This window comes from Pongo abelii, chromosome 4 (genome assembly GCF_028885655.2).
Source record: "Pongo abelii isolate AG06213 chromosome 4, NHGRI_mPonAbe1-v2.0_pri, whole genome shotgun sequence".
Lineage (NCBI taxonomy): Eukaryota > Metazoa > Chordata > Mammalia > Primates > Hominidae > Pongo > Pongo abelii.
The window spans coordinates 39400363-39418343 of record NC_071989.2 but is presented as its reverse complement, the minus strand read 5'-3'; the positions used below and the strand labels follow the sequence as shown (position 1 = coordinate 39418343).

The window sequence follows — 17981 nt, the reverse complement described above, 5'->3', positions numbered from 1 at the left end:
TCGCAAATGTTTTCTCCCGATCTGCAGGTTGTCTGCTTATTCAGTTGATTATTTCTTTTACCGACAGAAGCTTTCTAGTTTAATTAACTCCCATTTGTCTATTTTTGGTTTTGTTGTATTTGCTTTTGAAGTCTTAGCCATGAATTTTTGCCTAGGCTAATGTCCATAAGTTTTTCCTAGGTTTTCTTTTAGTATTTTTATAGCTTCAGATCTTACATTTAAATCTTTACTCCATCTTGCATTAATTTCTCGTGTATTGTGAGAGATAGGAGTCCGGTTTCATTCTTATGCACATGGCAGTCAAATTTTCCCAGCACCATTTATTGAATAGAGTGTCATTTCCCCAGTGTACATTTTTGTCGACTTTGTCAAAGATCAGTTGGCTGTGGGTATGTGGCTTGCTTTCTGGGCTCTCTATTCCATTCCATTGACCTATGTGTCTATTTTTATACCAGTGCCATGCTGTTTTGGTTGCTATAGCCTTGTTGTATAATTTGAAGACAGGTAATGTGATGGCTCCAGCTTTGTTCTTTTTGCTTAGGGTTGCTTTGTCTACTCAGGGCTCTTTTTGCTTCCATATGAATTTTAGGATTATTTTTTGTAAGCAATGGCGACAATAGTCATTGCCGTAGCAAAAGTAGCAAATATTTAACTTAACTGAGTACCTTCTCTTATTACATGTCTGTATATGTAGTTGTGCTTCTTACAGGTACACTGAGTCGTAGTCACTTTATCTCCCTTTGAGTCACGCTAAGAACATTTGCTCTGTCCAGGCACTACAGGGAAGCTCTGCCTTCTTTGTTGGCAGTTCTAGTTCTTTCCCCAGTGCATTACAATTCTTTGCCTGGTCTGATGGTCTAATTTGTCCCTTTCAAAACTTCATAGTTTTAGCAAGGAAAAGCTTGCTTCCTGGATGAACCACTGGTCAGGCAATTTCCTTTATTAAAACTTCTTTGTGAGGCTTTCTCTTTCTTTACTTAAAAAGGGTGTATGTCGTAAATTAATGTAGCACAGGCCAGTCATGGTGGCTCACATCTGTAATCCCAGCACTTTGGGAGACTGAAGCAGGTAGTTCACATGAGGTCAGGAGTTCGAGACCAGCCTGGTGAAATCCTGTCTCTACTAAAATTACACAATTAGCCAGGTGTGGTGGTGGGTACCTATAATCCCAGCTACTCAGGAGGCTGAGGCAGAAGAATCGCTTGAACCTGGGAAGTGGGTGTTGCAGTCAGCTGAGATCACATCACTGCACTTCAACCTGGGCAACAGGGCAAAACTCCATCTCAACAACAACAACAACAAAAAAAAAATGAATGTAGCCCAAAAATGTGCTGTGTTGGGTGTGCAGAGTTTTTTGTTTGTTTGATTGATTTCTTTTGTTTTAATAGTTGCCAACATTCAAAAAGTAGAGGATTTTATAGAAAAATCTAGTCTTTTTCTTCACATATTTACAGTGGGCTGGAGCCCCACAGTGGTCACCCATTGAGACAGGGCACTAGTTTCCGGTTCACCATGGTCACGTGCTCCCAGCTCAGTGCACACAGGCATGCTCCTGCCTGGTGCCCACAGACAGCTGAATTTGGAGCACATGCTTTATTTCTCCTCTGTTTGCCCCTCTCTCTCCCTGAGGATGTGATATTGCCTCTGCACATCAAGGTTTATTCCTTCTCTGCTTATAGATGTTATATTACTGGCTTATATTGATTTTATCCTAAAAGTGTTCTCAAATGATTTCTACTGTTGATTTAGCCAAAACATTCACTATTCCCTCAAAAATTAAAACAGTCAATCTGAGGATGTTTTTAAAACTTGATTTCTAGTGCTTTCTTTGCTCCTATAGAAGTTATTAGTACACTTTTAAAATAACTTTTCATATTTGAAGAATACAGATTCAGTTATTGCTTTATACCCAAATACGTTGTATCTTAGAGGAGGGAAGAGGCACCCTGTAATCTATGAGCATCTGACAAAGAACTTTTCTTATATGCTGACTTTTTTCCTTTTTAAAGTCATACTTAACCTTCCAAAAAAAGATCCAAAAGTCAGCAATCTCCTGTCAAATTACCGCCTAATTTGAATTTCATGTTATTTTATGACTGGAAAATGAATAAACTCATTTATAAAAACAATTTACCTTTTATGATTACATATAATTGAATAACCAACAAAGTTATTGGGAAGGTGAATTTTTAACAGTTGAAAAAATTATTCAGAGACATTGAATGTTAAAGTTAGGTCTGAGATGGAAGAGTTTATGGCAGTGATCAAAGCCTTTCTTTACTTATTTTCCTCTCATTGATCATTAGATTTGTTTTGATCTCTACCTCTTCACCTCCATTCTAATTTCAGCTTTGATTATCTATGTAAACACTGATGTTTCAGTATTACTTTTCTTTCCACTTTGATGGACTATTCTAAGCTGGCCAACATTTTCTTGGCAGTTTGCATTCAAAGCAAAAGATTTCATACTAATATAGTTACAGTGCTTTGTTTTCAACTAAATTGGTATTCAAAATTTCCCATCCACAGTGGTTTACAAATCCTTTGAAGATAAGAGCAGATGGCTTTGAATTAGGGCAAGGAAAAATTCCGTAAAACTAGATTTTCTAAGTCTGTGACCCAGACGTTTCAAGTCCTTAGACTTGAAGGCTGCTGAGGATTGAAAATTTTTAATGATAGTTTTACCTACATAACAGTATCTACTAATATGTTTGTATTGTATATGAAACTCTGTATTATATCAAATACCAATCATAAAAGAGAATGTTCATTTTTCCAGCTACTTAATTAAATAGGATGCTGTACTTCTAATATTCTTTATAAAGAAGACATACACAAATAAAATGTCTTATAAACATATGAAAGAATGCTCAGCCTCACTTATAAATATGAAAATCCAATTGATATAGCATTTATTGTTTACCTTTCAGGATTATTAAGACCAAAAATGTATGATAATATACATGCCAGTCAAGTTATGGTAAAACAGGTATTCTCCTACCTGTTTAAAAAAAAAAAAATCACTAAACGGCATTATTTACCAAAACTTTTTTTTTTTGAGACAGCATCTCACTCTGTTGCCCAGGTTGGAGTGCAGTGGCACGATCTTGGCTCACTGCAACCTCTGCCTCCCAGGTTCAAGCAATTCTCCTGCCTTAGCCTCCCAAATAGCTGGGACTATAGACATGTGCCACCACGCCTGGCTAATTTTTGTATTTTTAGTAGAGATAGGATTTCACCATGTTGGCCAGGATGGTCTTGATCTCTTGACCTCGTGATCCGCCCACCTCATCCTCCCAAAGTGCTGGGATTACAGGTGTGAGCCACCGCACCCAGCCTACCAAAATATTTTAATGCTCAGTTCTTTTGACCTACCGATTTCACTTTCTAGGAATTTATCCTACAGGTACATTTATACTTGTGGTCAAAGACACACATACCAGAAAAATTTTATAATTGTAATTGTCTAAAATAGCATAAAATAAGCAACAATCTAGAGTTCCTCAGAAGGTTGAATATGGAGTTATGTAGCAATTCTACTCTTGGTATTTACCCAGGAGAAATGAAAACATAGGTCCACATGAAGACATACATTAACGTTCATAGCAGCATTCTGTATAACAGGCAGAAGGTAGAAACAAATGTTCATCAACTGATGAATGGAAAAATAAATGTGATATATGATGAAATATGATTCAGCCATAAAATAGTAGTATAAATATCTGCTACAATATAATTGAACTGCAAAAACAACTAAGTGAAAGAAACTAGTCACAAACAACCACATATTGTATGATTCTGTTGACATGAAATATCTGGAATAAGCCAATCTGTAAGAGACCAAAAACAGATTATTGGTTGCCTATGGCAGCAAGGATTGGGGATAGGGATGGGAAGTGACTGCCAGTAAGTACAGGGGTTTATTTTTGAGGTGATGTGTATATTCTAAAATTAGATTATAGTACTGGTTGCACAACTGTAAATATATTAATACCATGGAGTTGTATATTTTAAACTAGTTTGTTTATATGACTTATACTTCAGTAGTTATTTTTATAACCTAAGTGACCAGCAATAATAAGACTGGTCACGTAAAATAAGGTAAATCCATGCAATGGAGAACTCCACTGTAATTTAAAAAAAAAAAAAAAACAGATTGCTCTTTTTGTGCCAATATACAACATCTTTTTAAAATTAAGTTAAGAAAGAAAAGTACAGAATAATGTATATACCATGGTTCCATTTCTGTAAAAAAATACATAGAATATATTTCTTAAAATATACCTAAGAAACTAGTAACAACTGTTGTCTTTGAGGCTTGTAACTAGACTATGGGGGTCTAGAACAGGGGTTTTTCTTTTCAGCATTCCCTCCTATATTTTCTTAAATGTTTTACTGTGCTGATATTTATTTTACAGTTTGCTTTTTAAAATTATTTTTGTTTTCTAAAGGGAAAAGGACAAAAGAAAAAGAAAATCAATCAGTGAAACATTAAATGTGTGATACATGCAGTGTCATAGGGCATACACAGGTATTGACAGTGGAGACCCACCTCAGAAGCTCACTGTTTAGCTAGGAAGAAAATGAATAAATAAATGAGAAAGTAATTTATGGTAATTTTAAATAAAATAAAAATGGCGTGAGAAAACACATACCAGTGCTCTGCGTACAAACAGAGAGCTCTCTGAGCTAGGTGTTAACACCAGGGAATCACAGGACAGCCACACCACACTTCAAAAGGGCAGGCAGTTTTTTAAAATCTTGCTTTTAACAGAATAGTCAGATGTGTGGCAATTAGCATGTCATTTCAAGCACAGGTGGCAGTTTAGAAAACTTCCAATAAAAGTTACTGAAGTATGACGATACCAATCTCTCTGCACAGATGGAAATAAACATGTCCTATTGATTTTTAAAGAGCCTACCCCATACAGAACACAACCGTCTTAGTTCCTAGAGTAATTCATAAGTAGCACTGAATACCTACTCTGTGCTTGGCAGACAGACATATTTTGAATTCTTATAGCAACCCTGCAAGTTAAGAGTCAGTAGTCCCATTTTAATAGGCAGAGAATGTAAAACCCAGAGAAGCAAAATAAATTACCCAGTGTCTTACAGCTAATACTGGGTGGGATTAGTAGTCAAACCCAGGCCTCAATAACTTCAGCACAAACATTCCTTCTGCCAGTCTTTCAGATTCTCATGTTGAAAATTGTTTCTGGTGTGTTTTGGAGTGAAGAATCTGAAAGTAGTATTTGGCTGTTTTGGTGCCTACTGGGGTAGATCTAGGGATTTAAACTTCTTCATTCTTAGACTATTCTAAGATTCTCGAACAAATCTAGGATTAGACATGACTAATTTGAGGAAAAAGTGGTTTCTGTTTGTTTATTGTTTTCTTTGCAATTGAGGGGAGTAGACTGTAGTATATGAATGGGACAGCCAGATCAATTAGTAGCTAAGAAGAATAGGACCATTTATTAAGAACTACCATATCATGTGTCAGATGCTTCTGCAGAGCGTGTGTATGTGACCCTTTCGCAGATGAGAAAATGAAGACTTGGAGATGTCAAGCAACTTAACCAAGTCTTCATATTGAGTAATAAAAACCGGAAGGTTGATATAAAAGTGGTTGAATCTGAATTTAAACCTAAGCCTTTCATTCTTTACTTCTCCATGAGGCCATCCAAGCACATTTAAGATATAGAAGTAGCAAATGTAGGGGTTTTTTCCAAGAAGTTTGGCCACGAAGAAGAGGAACAAAATCAGCTGGTATCTAGGGTGGGGCAAGAGGTTTAAAAAAGGATACTGTTGTTCTTCTATAGAGTTGAAGATATCAGACCATGTTTAAGATGGAAAGTGCATTGAAAAGATGAAACACACAGTTCAGAGCACATGGTAAGTGCTTAGTAAATGTTTCTTGCTTGATGCAATGAAGGAGTTAATAATAAAGGGAGTGGGCTGTACAAGGAAGCAGGCACTGATGGGAACTAAAATGCCATTGTTAGTATGTGCAAGGAGGAATGCCATCTTTCCAAAGAATCTGGAGCAAAGGAAAAACGGGAGAGCAAGATATCAGGAGATTTTCAGTTAGAATGCAGAGCAAGTGGAGATAGTCAGATGGGGCATTCTCCACGTTCTTAGTAAAATAAGAGGTAAGGTCATCTGTGGTACATGAGGAAGGCAAGGGTACAGTCCAGGAATGAAGGGAATTACAAACAACCTTTATGGTAAATGTGGTAAGATCTCAGTGAGACTCAGTCCTGAGAAAGTCTGTGTTTAGTTTAGGTACGAATGACTGTACGTGGCCGTGCAACCGTAAGAGATTCCCATTAAGTGTCCACTCAAATAGTTTTACAAACTACTTAGTGCAGAGTTCACCAATACAGACTCTGGCAGTGCCATGTGGTTGCTAGAGCTTTTCTTCTTGTTTGAATGGGAAATGCTATGTACCTATACTGGCCCAGAGAAAATAAAAGTCTATATGCCGAGTTGCCAGCCCACGGCTAAAATCTGAGACAAATGCTTAATAGTTCTCAAACAAATAGATGATGAAATTAAATAATTTCCAAATTTCTTAAGTTAAAGTAACTTAGAAATGATTTTATATGTGACACCCCTCAGCCTTGTGTGACCATCTTTTATGTTTATGCAATGCTTCAGACTTTTTAAGATGCTTTCACATGTATTAGCTCATTTCATCCTTAAACCCTTTGAGGTAGTTAGGGCTCGATTACTCCCATTTGACAGATGGAGAAACTAAATCACATGGAGATTAAGTGATTTGCCAAAGACAAATAGCTCTTTGGTGATAGAGCTGGAGATAAAATCAAAGTTTTCTAATGCCTGGTCTAAGATACCCCAAGAAAGCCAGAATTAGAAATGCCAAGTCTAGGGTCAGGGTTTTGTGGCAATTGGGAGCAGCAATATGGTGTAATGTCTTTGGTGTTGTTAAGGAATCCATGGATTTAAAAAGGAAATTGAGAACCAGATCTCCACATGTTCCTTATGCCCCTCGGGACATGAAGACTTTAGGTACCTTCTTAGTCAAAAGTCACGAACATTAGCATCTACAAGGTAGATATCCTAAGTCTTCATAGATCTTTGTTACCAGAATGTTGTAAAAGAATCCAGAACCAGCATTTTTGACCAGCAGAAATACATAAAATGCAAAGTTTGTGAAGTAATACAATTTCCATTTCCCATGAGTATACCACCACTCTCGTTGGGTCCTGTCTATTCATTTCCACCTTTTCTCTCCCTGCTCCTTCTTCCATTGCCCTCAAATCCACTTTTCTGTTTATAGAGTTTTAGATCCTGACAAAATCTCACCATTTTGGGTAGCCTGCATTTCAGTGAACCTGGAGCCATTCTTCAAAGCAGGGCCAGATAACCACTGAGCACCCACTGACTCATGGAAAGTCTCTCCTGGTCATTTCCTCGTGATAAAATGGCCCCGGTGCTCCGCCCATTCCAGCATGCCTGAGCAGAGGAACGTGACTTGTGCAAGATCTCTTCCAAACTTCCAAAATTAAAAAGGATGAAAAGTTTGAGTCAGAGGTTATTAACTTCCTAGATTTTTAAGAATTGTTTTTGTGTTCTAGAAGATATTGCAATTTCACTCCCCATTACTCGCAATTCTCCCCATTTTTCTGTAACTGGTATAAACTGTTCCCTAATATAAATATAGCCAATTTTCCTTAATTTTTTTTGTCATTAGTCACTCAAGCTCTCACTTGACTTATTAGCAAGATGCCTATTATGTCCTTCTTGAAGCCTTGATCTCCTGGTAAAATGGTCAGAACACAGTTCCTCAGTCTGTCTCAGGACAACAGTGGGTAGTAGATTGCAAATTCATCTGATTAGCTCATTGCTGCTGAACCATCCTGCACTGTCCAGAAGACCAGCTCTGCCCACTACTACAGGGATCCATATCCCTGCACAATCCTGTCTTTCTTTGAGGAAAACATTCCACATGGTCTTTTCAGTTCCAGTACTTTCAAATCACAGATATCCAGGCATTCCCCCCTGAGCTTTGGGAGATGAGATCCATAAGTAGATCAGAGTTTTAGGTGTTAGCTCTCAAATTGCACATCCCTAATTTGTAATGCCGACTGAGATCTAAACTTGTTGCTCTTTCCCTTTATTTCATATCTTCTAAGTCCTTTTTTGCTATTTCAAAATTCCCCGATTTCAGTTCTTCAGAGCTTTTTTTTCCAGCCAGCCAGTATCAGTCATTCATCTTTAAGAGCCTATTTCCTACTAGCTTCAATGTTTACATCCCTGCTTTCTGGTTTCCAAAATCAAATTCTAAGGCATCTGAATTTAGCATCCAGAACACCCCGATATGTGAGCCTTACAGTCTCTAGAGCCAGGTCTTTCCTGCATTAAACTGAAAACACTCATAAAATCACACTAAGAGGAAAAACACAAATCAAAAAAGCTGAACTTACACCCAGATGGTAGGACAGTTTGCTAATGTCTATTTTAGCTTACTAATAATTTTCATTTAATTACCTTGAGAAGCAGTAGAGCATAGCAGAAAGTGCATAGACATCATTCAAAAAATGACTAGAGTTCAAATTCTGGCCAAGTTTGAACCCCACCGCTACGACTTACTAATTCTCTGAACTTGGGTAGTTTTCTTAACTATCAAATGGAAACTAGATAATAACATATACCCCCATAGGGCCATTATACAGAATAAATAAGATTACATATGTAGAATGCCTAGTATGGTGCCTGCCAAAAATTGCATGATTAATTAATATTATTTGATATCATTATTCCCAGATATTTTTATCTTTATTGTTTCTATTTCTTTGCTCATTTTACTATAGTTTGATATTCATACCCTTTCTTTCCATCAGAATAAAAACATATTTTGCTTTTGAGGATGTTAATATTTCTAATTATATTTTAGTACACTTTATAAAGTCCAGATTGAGATTTTAGAGTCAATCATTAGACTCTAATGTCAATCGTTAGACATTAAAGTAAGTCTAACTGGCTTTTTCCTCCAGAAAAACTAAGATGCTTTTCCTTAGAATTATTTTGTCTACATGCAAATGTATTCCTAGCAGTATTTGAAAGTGACCACACATTTTGCAAAGCAAAGTGTTTCACTGCCACATACTAGTGTAACATAGGAAGACTTTAGCATATGTTCTCCCAAGCTTGATGAGGAAGAGTATGTTCAATTAGTTTAGTGCCTCATTACGTCTTTCAAATTATCTTTGACAATTGTCCAAAACTAATTTTTCTTTAAAATTTAACCAGTCCCTTTCCATCTCTTGCCCTGCTTCCCTCTGGTTTTGTTGCACTCTCAGGCGAGCCCTACTCTGGCAGTGGCAAGACTGCTGCCGGCAACTCAAGGAGGACCCCCTTCTAGTTCCAAGTCCGGTAGAAGAGCAAGCACACCGCTTCCTGGGTTGCTCAAGTTATTATAACCGCAGAAAGGAGAATAGATGTCAAGTAAGCAGAACCACAGAGGGCCCATCAGAGTCTCATAAGCCTGTGTAAAGGCAGAAAGCCTGGATTTGGGAAAGTCAGTTTTCAGTGTTTCCAATTCAAAGGACTCACAATTCCCTACACCATTTCTATAACTTCTCACTTGTTGACCTTAAGTCACTCTCCCAAGGTAATGCCTCCTGCTTGTCAAAATCTTTTCCATGAAAGGATAATTTACAGATGGCTAATAAATATTTTTCTCTCTATTTGGACGGTTTATTAATATCTACTCACAGAGGCGTATTCTCTTTGGGTACAGCTTTTAAATCATTTATGAATCTACTGAACCATAGTATTTGTGAATTAAAATAACTGGATGCCATTTTCATCTGTCACATTCACTAGACTTTTTAATGTTTATTCTATGATAAAAGAGGCATGTCAAATTGGTAAGTAATAGCTTATCAGACAAATGGTGCAGAACATTTGCTAAATGATTTAGGAGCAACAACAACCACCAACATAAAATTAAATCTCTATCTCACACCAAACTCCAAAATAAATTACTAGTAGTTTTAAAGTGTTAAATGTAAAAAAAAAAAAAAAAAACTAAGCCACAGCAAAGTAGGAGAAAATATACTGTTTATAATTATCTGTTCTCAAATTAGGGAAGGCCTTCCTAAAGATAATGTAGTGACAGAAATTATACACAAAAGGATTGATCGAATAGACTAGAGGAAAAGACTGATATATCCAAAAATTTTTATTTTAGTTAGGACATAAACAAACCGGATTCAACATTTCTAACACAAATATCTTGAGTTGGAATTTTTTATTCATGAGATTTATAGGGGAACAAATTCTGTCTACCTCCATCCCCCAGAAATAGCTGCGAAAGAAGAACTATTCTTGTGGGAACTGTACCTGGCCTAGAGGGTCTCGAGTCTGCAGTGCAGGGCCTGAGCAGTTTTTAAGACTCCAGGAAGAAGGGAAACACTAGGGTGAGGTCAGAGAATGAAGAGAGAGGACAATATGGTCAGCAATTACCCTAAGTGAAGAGCTTTGGCAAGAGGGAGAAATATCTAAAAGAAATTAGGAATGTGTTTGTGTCATATGCTGTGTAAACCTTGGCATTACCCTTGTAAGGAAATTTACAGTAAAGTGCCATATTTTTTTTGAAGTTTGTAAAGAGAGGTTTTATTCGTTGTGTTATATTTTTAATGTATGGACAGGCAAAAGCAGGATCCAAAGCAGCTTAATTACGTCCAGTTGGTCCAGTTAAGAAACAAAAGATTAATATCCTCATTAAAAATATTTTAGAAACCAAGAAAAGGAAAATACTAATTTTGAAATAGGCAAAGTATTTGAATAAATAATACAATTAAAAGGAAGCCGGGCGCGGTGGCTCACACTTGTAATCCCAGCACTTTGGGAGGACAAGGTGGGTGGATTACAAGGTCAAGAGTTCAAGACCAGCCTGGTCAACACAGTGAAACCCTGTCTCTACTAAGAATACAAAAATTAGCTGGGCACAGCGGTGGGCATGGTGAAATCCCGTCTCTACTAAAAATACAAAGAGAAACCCCATCTCCAATAAAAATACAAAAATTAGCTGGGCATGGTGGCAGGCACCTATAATCCCAGCTACTCAGGAGGCAGAGGCAAGAGAATCGCTTGAACCTGGGAGGCAGAGGTTGCAGTAAGCCGAGATCGCACCACTGCACTCCAGCCTGGGCGACAGAGCTAGACTCCCTCTCAAAAGGAAAAAAAAAAGGAAAATGGTTATAAACATGAAAAAATGACCTCATTTGTGCTCAAAGGCAGGTAAAATTAAAACAAAATGTTTGTCAAGATATTATCCTCTTTTCCTCTCAGAAAATCACCCCAAAACGAGAAAGAAATTTAAATTCCATATTTAGGAAAACAAGGCAACCTGCATAATTCCAAAGCCCAATATATGAAACCAGAAAGTCAGTGGAGGAATGAGTGAGAGGAAGAGTGAAGAGGATCAAAACAAAGAGGAAAGATATAGAAACAACTGATTCTAGTCGCTATTTAGCAGATAGAACCTAGGAATTTTTTAGGTACCAGCAACGGTATGCTGATAAATGTTTAACAACCAGGAAAAATTCTGTGTGTATATGTGTTATGCGTATATACATATATGTAATACATTTTATTGATGTAAAGGATGAATAAGGCTGGGTATAGTGGCTCACACCTGTAATCCCAACATTTGGGGAGGTCACGACAGGAGGACTGCTTGCGCCCAGGAGTTCAAAACTAGCCTGGGCAACATATCAAGACCTCATCTCTATAAAAAGTATAACATTTTTAAAAAATTTTAGATGGGCATTGTGGTGCATGCGTGTAGTCCCAGCTACTCAGGAGGCTGAGGCAGGAAGATCCCGAAAGCCCAGGAGTCTGAGCTTACAGTGAACCATGATGGAGCCACTGCACCCCAGCCTGGGTAGCAGAGCGAGACCCTGTCTCACAAAAGATATATAGCACACAACGTAGTAATAACAATAAAATAAACATAACTCTTTATTGAAAATTCCATATAGCCAGTTGTTAATTTTTGCCAAATTATTTTATCTGTAGCCAACTATGATTGCAATTAACAATCTTCTTTTTGAAGATTTGTCTTAATTCATGGTATTGTTTGCTTTGCTTCTTAGGTACTAGCAAAGGCCAGACGTCTTACTCAACAACTTCCCTGCCACCACCTCCACCATCCCATCCGGCCAGCCAACCACCATTGCCGGCATCTCACCCATCACAACCACCAGTCCCAAGCCTACCTCCCAGAAACATTAAACCTCCGTTTGACCTAAAGTAAGCAAAAGATTATCTTGCGATTTCTTTCCTAGTCTCTTGCCATAGATTTTCAAACTATGCTTGGTCGAATGCTAAGGGTTCCATGGGAAACTTCTGGGTCTACAAAAGTGGGCAGCTGGCAAGAAGAAGAGCTGGCCAAGCTGGCAGTGCAAAATACCCCTAGAATTGCTCAGTTCTGAGCCATTCTTATTTATCTGTTTTATGTTGGGTTTCCCCTTAAGCATTTATTTGAAGAAAATTTCCACTGTTTTTTAAAAAGTTCTGAAGCTTTCTTGAGAACCACCAACTCCTCCACTATCACCATCTCCAACTCCTCCACTATCACGATCACCACCACTCCATCACCATATTTTTACTGACTGCTTATAATGTGCTAGGAATTTTACATATATCATCTTTATAACCTTATTGATTAGATAGTATCGTCATTATTTCACAGATGAGGAAATGGAACTTTAGCTCTGCAAAGAAGCCAAGTAACTTCTCCAAGATCACAAAATAGTATAGAATAAAAATTTCAACCAATGTAGTCAGAATCCAAAGTAAATGTGCTTTAAACTACTTTGCTAAATAGCCTCCTTTAATTAAACAATAATAACAAAAACATCAGAATTTTTGTCTGGGCGTTAAAATCTAGGAAACTTTTATTCAAGCTTGCTCTTGCTTGAATTTTCTTAGATGATATTTTTCAGAAATGTGAGCACTGTAGGGGTTGCCATGCATGGGCTCTTTATCCAGGATTTAATAGAATAGTTGGTAAAGGAAAAAGCAAGTGACAGGTTGGAATAAAATGGAATGTCATTTTAAGAAGAATATTCAGACAATGGCAAGCATAAATCCTTAAGACAAAATAGACTAGATATTCCCTTTCTTCTTGTAGAAAATTGCTTAACATGATTCTCCTTTATCACAAATAAGTAATATCTCAACATATTTAGTACAATTTGATTTTCCTTCACTTAAATTCCCCTACCAGATTGATGTTCCTTACAACTAAATACTTAATATCCATAATCCATGTAATGGAAACTGTTAATAACAATATTGGATTGACAGATTCCCTGAAATGCTTGATGACTACAATTTAGGGAAAGGATAGAAAACATATTTGTCATGGAAAAACACCACCATTTTTTAACTTTAATATGCTTTCTTGGGGGTTTAAGGATAGTAAGTAGAAGGTGCTAGAGCAGCTTCCTGGCTGTTATCTTATATATGACCTGCGTTGTGCATTTATATTAACGGGCTGCACACCCTTCAAGGCATTTGAATTTCTGGATGTCAATTTAAAGCCTCTAATCCTCCATGATATACAGCTACTTTGTTTTTTCAAAATGGAAAATGTGTATAGTGAAAGACTTTCAAGCTCCCACCAGAAAGCTCAAGTAAATTCCACAATGAAGAAATCTCTGGGTTAGAAAATTTTCCCCAAGAAGGGGAAGCTAGAAATACATAGAGGAAATGAAACCAAAATGGTCCTTGATGTTCAGACTCAAAAGCTTATATTTTACATGAAGGGGCAATGTATGGGGTAGTCTGTAAGAAGAATTGTGAAAGATATAGGTGTGTCTGTGCTTCTCACAGCACCAGTCCTCAAAACAAATACATGAGTATTTCCCAAACATTCCCTCTGCCAACCTGCAAATGTTCCTCCCTTTTCTAATCAAAGACCACTCTCAAGTCAAGATCTAATAGATTTCCTTTACAGTCATGCAACAAGTGTTTTTTGAGCCACTACATTGTGCTTTTGTAATAGGAGTTCAGGAAATATTAGTAAACAAAAAAAGACCCCTGCAAAGCAGGGACCAAGAGACTAAAGAAATGAAAATAATAAACAGGGCTGGGCATGGTGGCTCATACCTGTAATCCCAACACTTTGAAAGACAGAGGTGGGAGGATCACTTGAGCTCAGGAGTTGGAGACCAGCCTGGGCAACATAGCGGGACCCTGTTTCTACTAAGCATTTGAAAATTAGCTGGGCATGATGGTGCATGTCTGTAGACCCAGATACTCAGGAGGCTGAGGCAGGAGAATTGCTTCAGCCCAGGAAGTCGAGGCTGCAGTGAGCCATAATTGTGCCACTGCACTCCAGCCTGGGTGACACAGCAAGACCCTGTCTCAAAAATAAATAAATAATAAACAGGTAAAGAATATGGTATTAGCACTTGATACTTCCTAACATATTTCCTAAAGGGAAAACAGAGCAGAGGTAAGTGGTGGAGGTGGAGTGTGAGGGTGGCGTTGAGGACAGCATGTTGCTGCTTGAGAGAAGTATATATTTATACTTTTGCACCAACCTACTAGAAAATGATACTTGAGCAAAGATTCAAAGGAACTAAGGGAGTTAGACATGAAGGAAGACTGTTCTAGGCACAAAGAGCAGGTAGAGAGAGCAAGGGAAGGAATGGTAGGGAAAGAGTCAGCTTATGTAGGGCCTTGTAAGCCATGATAGAGATTGCAGCAGTTATCTTAAGTGAAATGGGAACCACTCAAAGAGCTACAGCAGAGCAGTGACGTTTTCTGACTTGTGCTTTATAAAAATCACCTTAATGGCTATGCTGAGAAGAGACAGTAGGTAGACAATTGTCAAAGCAGGGAAACCTGTTAGTCAGATATGACAGAAATGCAGGCAAGGTATGCAGTAGCACTGACCATGATGGGAACAGTGGAGGTGGTGAGAAGTGTCCATATGTTGGGTGTATTTTGAAGAGAGAGACAAAAGAATTTGGATTTAGTGTATGAAGGAAAATGGGAATCTAGAATGGGTGGTTCCAGTGTTTTTGGCCCAAGCAACTGTAAGGATCATGCTTCCATAAGCCCAAGCACCACCATGAGGAGGCTGAAGATGTCAAAGGATGAAGATGTTAAAATCACAACAAATCTAAAGATCTCAAGAGTTTTTATTTGCACATCTAAAATTGGGCAACACTTTGTTCTATAAAATAAAGTAAGTGTTCCAAAGTGTGAAGCAGAGGAGGTTGGCTTTATAAACAGAAAGAACTGAAGAAAGCAGAAACAAAAAACAAAAAGTGGATTGGTCATTTCAAAGTTACTTTCCTTGTAAGGCAGGTATAGGGAGATAGAACAATAGAAAGATAATGGGTTGGTTAACATCAGGTTACTTCAGGTCAGTCTTTCTTGTGAAGATTAAAACAGAGCTTCATTATTATGACAGAAAGTGAAAATTGGCCTCTTCAGGCAACTAGGCCGTTCTCTCTCTCTCCTGATTTCTCAAAAGGCCAGATAACAACTCAGTTTCAGTTTGGTGAGCATGGGTGACTCCATTTTGATTTTTAATCTGGTCTTCTGGGGCCCAGTACAGGAATTTAGTCCAAAAAAAATGGCCTCCTAGATTTTGTTTAACAAAGGTGAACAAGTTTTGTTTAACAAAGGTGAGGAAGATCTGGAGGTCATGGCTATGTTAAGTTTGAGGTACCTTTTAAGCATCCAATTGGGTAAGAAGTGTAGAGTTTGGGAGAGAATTCTGGCTTAAAATAGGAGAGAAATGGGAACACATTCCACACTGAAAGTCATAAGGCTGGTTAAGATGACCAAGGAAGGGAGTGTAAACAGAGAAGAAAAGAACTGAGCTCTGGGGCACTGTAACTCTCTGAGGCCTGGGAGGAGGAGAAGGGGTAAAGGAGAATAAAAAGAACAATCAATAAAGTGGGGGTCTTGGAAGCCCAGGAAAGGAAGTATCCAAGGAGGAGTCAGTGAGAAACTGTGCCAGGTGCTGGTGGAGGCCAAAAAGTGAGGACTGTGGAGGTCAGTGCAGGCGAAGTTGTCAGGAGTGGTGGGGCTGCAAGGCTGATTGAAATGGCTTTAAAAGAGTATGAAAGGAGAGGAGTTGGACAGAGCAAATATAAACAACTCCTTTACAAAGAAAGGGAAACCAAAGAAATGGGACAGTAACTGATGGGAGAAATGAGATCAAGAGCCTTTTTAAAGATGGAAATAACAGCACGTTTGTAGGCTGATGGAAAGATCCAGTCAAGAGGGAAAAATGATAAGTCTGGAGACAGGGGAGAATTGCAGGAGCCGAGCATTAGAGCAGCGGGGAGTAATGGCTTCCCTAAGGTTTACAATTCTCCCTAGGGTGTGGAGTGGAATCTCTAATTGGGATCGAGGAAGGAATTTTAGAAGACAGGGTGGATTTTATCATCTGCAGCCTGTTCTGCCTACTCCTAAAGCTGTTCCCAGAAGTAACTTGCAATCATATCATTCAGGTCAGGATGTCTTAAGAGTGTAAAAGATTCCAGACAGGTGAGAATCAGAAATCCTAAATAACTGAAAATAAAGTAGTTGAGGCCAAAGTTATATTGTATTTTAAATTGTATTGTTTCCCCACCTAGTGGTCAGAAATCAGTTTGTTACATCTTCTGCTATTTTTACTCACGCATTTGAAGAGAAAATGAAATGGGTCAAAAGAGCATGTTTATCATTTTTAATGTTCAAATCAACACCTTTTAGTGTAATACATTTCTTGGTACCTTTTTAAATTATAATTTTAACATCATAATTTTTCATATTAAAACAGAATCAATGGTTGAGTGTTTTGGCATATCAAACGAATTACATGGTTATTAATAGTAATGAGACAGGAAAAGTGAAGTAATAAAAAATAATAAATAATGGGAAGTGACTAAGGTTAGAAAAGGGAAGTTTCAACAGTTCTTACCCTGAAGTCATTCATAGTTAGTTTAAAGGGTTTTTTGGTTTCTGTTTGTATGTGTGTTTTATTTTTTGTCTGTAAAATTGGAGGAAAAGTAAAAATTTACCATTATAACCTTTTTATTAATTAGAGATGCTTAAAATGTTCTGAAACTTGAGACTTGCCATATCAGCAGCCCGCTGTCAGATAGTCTTGTCTCACACCAGTTGGAAAGTGTTGGCTTAAACAAGTCAGTTTTCAAATTCCTCGTGGGTTAAATATAGGAAGACATGTTCCAGAAAAAAGGCTGCAAGATATTACTCCCAGTAAGGCAGGTATAGAATAAAGCTTAATGTGTCAAGTAGATTTCTTCTTCCTTCTTTAAAAAAAAAAAAAAAAACTGCTGATAATTAAAAGCTAAATGCATGAATAGCCAATAAAGTATAAAGGCCAGCTGGGCATGGTGGCTCATGCCTATAATCCCAGCGCTTTGGGAGGCCGAGGTGAGCCAATCACATGAATCCAGGAATTCAAGACCAGCTTGAGCAATATGGTGAAACCCTGCGTCTACAAATATATATATATATTATATATATATAATATATATATAATGATAAGGGTGGAGAGAGGGGAGAATTGCAGGAGCAGAGCATTAGAGCAGCGGGGAGCAATGGCTTCCCTAAGGTTTACAATTCTCCCTAGGGTGTAGAGTGGAATCTCTAATTGGGATCAAGGAAGGAATTTTAGAAGACAGGGTGGACTTGCCGGGCACGGTGGCTCACGCCTGTAATCCCAGCACTTTGGGAGGCCGGGGAGGGCAGATCACAAGGTCAGGAGATCGAGACCATCCTGACTAACACGACGAAACCCCGTCACTACTAAAAATACAAAAAGTTAGCCAGGCGTGGTGGCGGGCGCCTGCAGTCCCAGCTACTCGGGAGGCTGAGGCAGGAGAATGGCGTGAACCTGGGAGGCGGAGCTTGCAGTGAGCCTGGGCGACAGAGCAAGACTCCGTCTCAAAAAAAGAAAAAAAAAAAAAGAAGAA

At 38.1% G+C, this 17981-nt stretch overlaps 1 protein-coding gene across 4 annotated transcripts in view; it reads left to right on the top strand.

Moving 5' to 3' along the window:
* Positions 1–17981, top strand: part of FYB1 (FYN binding protein 1) — a 114122-nt gene that overhangs the window by 53728 nt on the left and 42413 nt on the right. For all 4 annotated transcript variants that reach the window (XM_024247592.2, XM_054555513.2, XM_054555512.2 and 1 more), the window contains one exon: positions 12126–12282. In XM_024247592.2, the coding sequence (XP_024103360.2) occupies positions 12126–12282 (157 nt within the window). The remainder of the gene's footprint in view (positions 1–12125; positions 12283–17981) is intronic.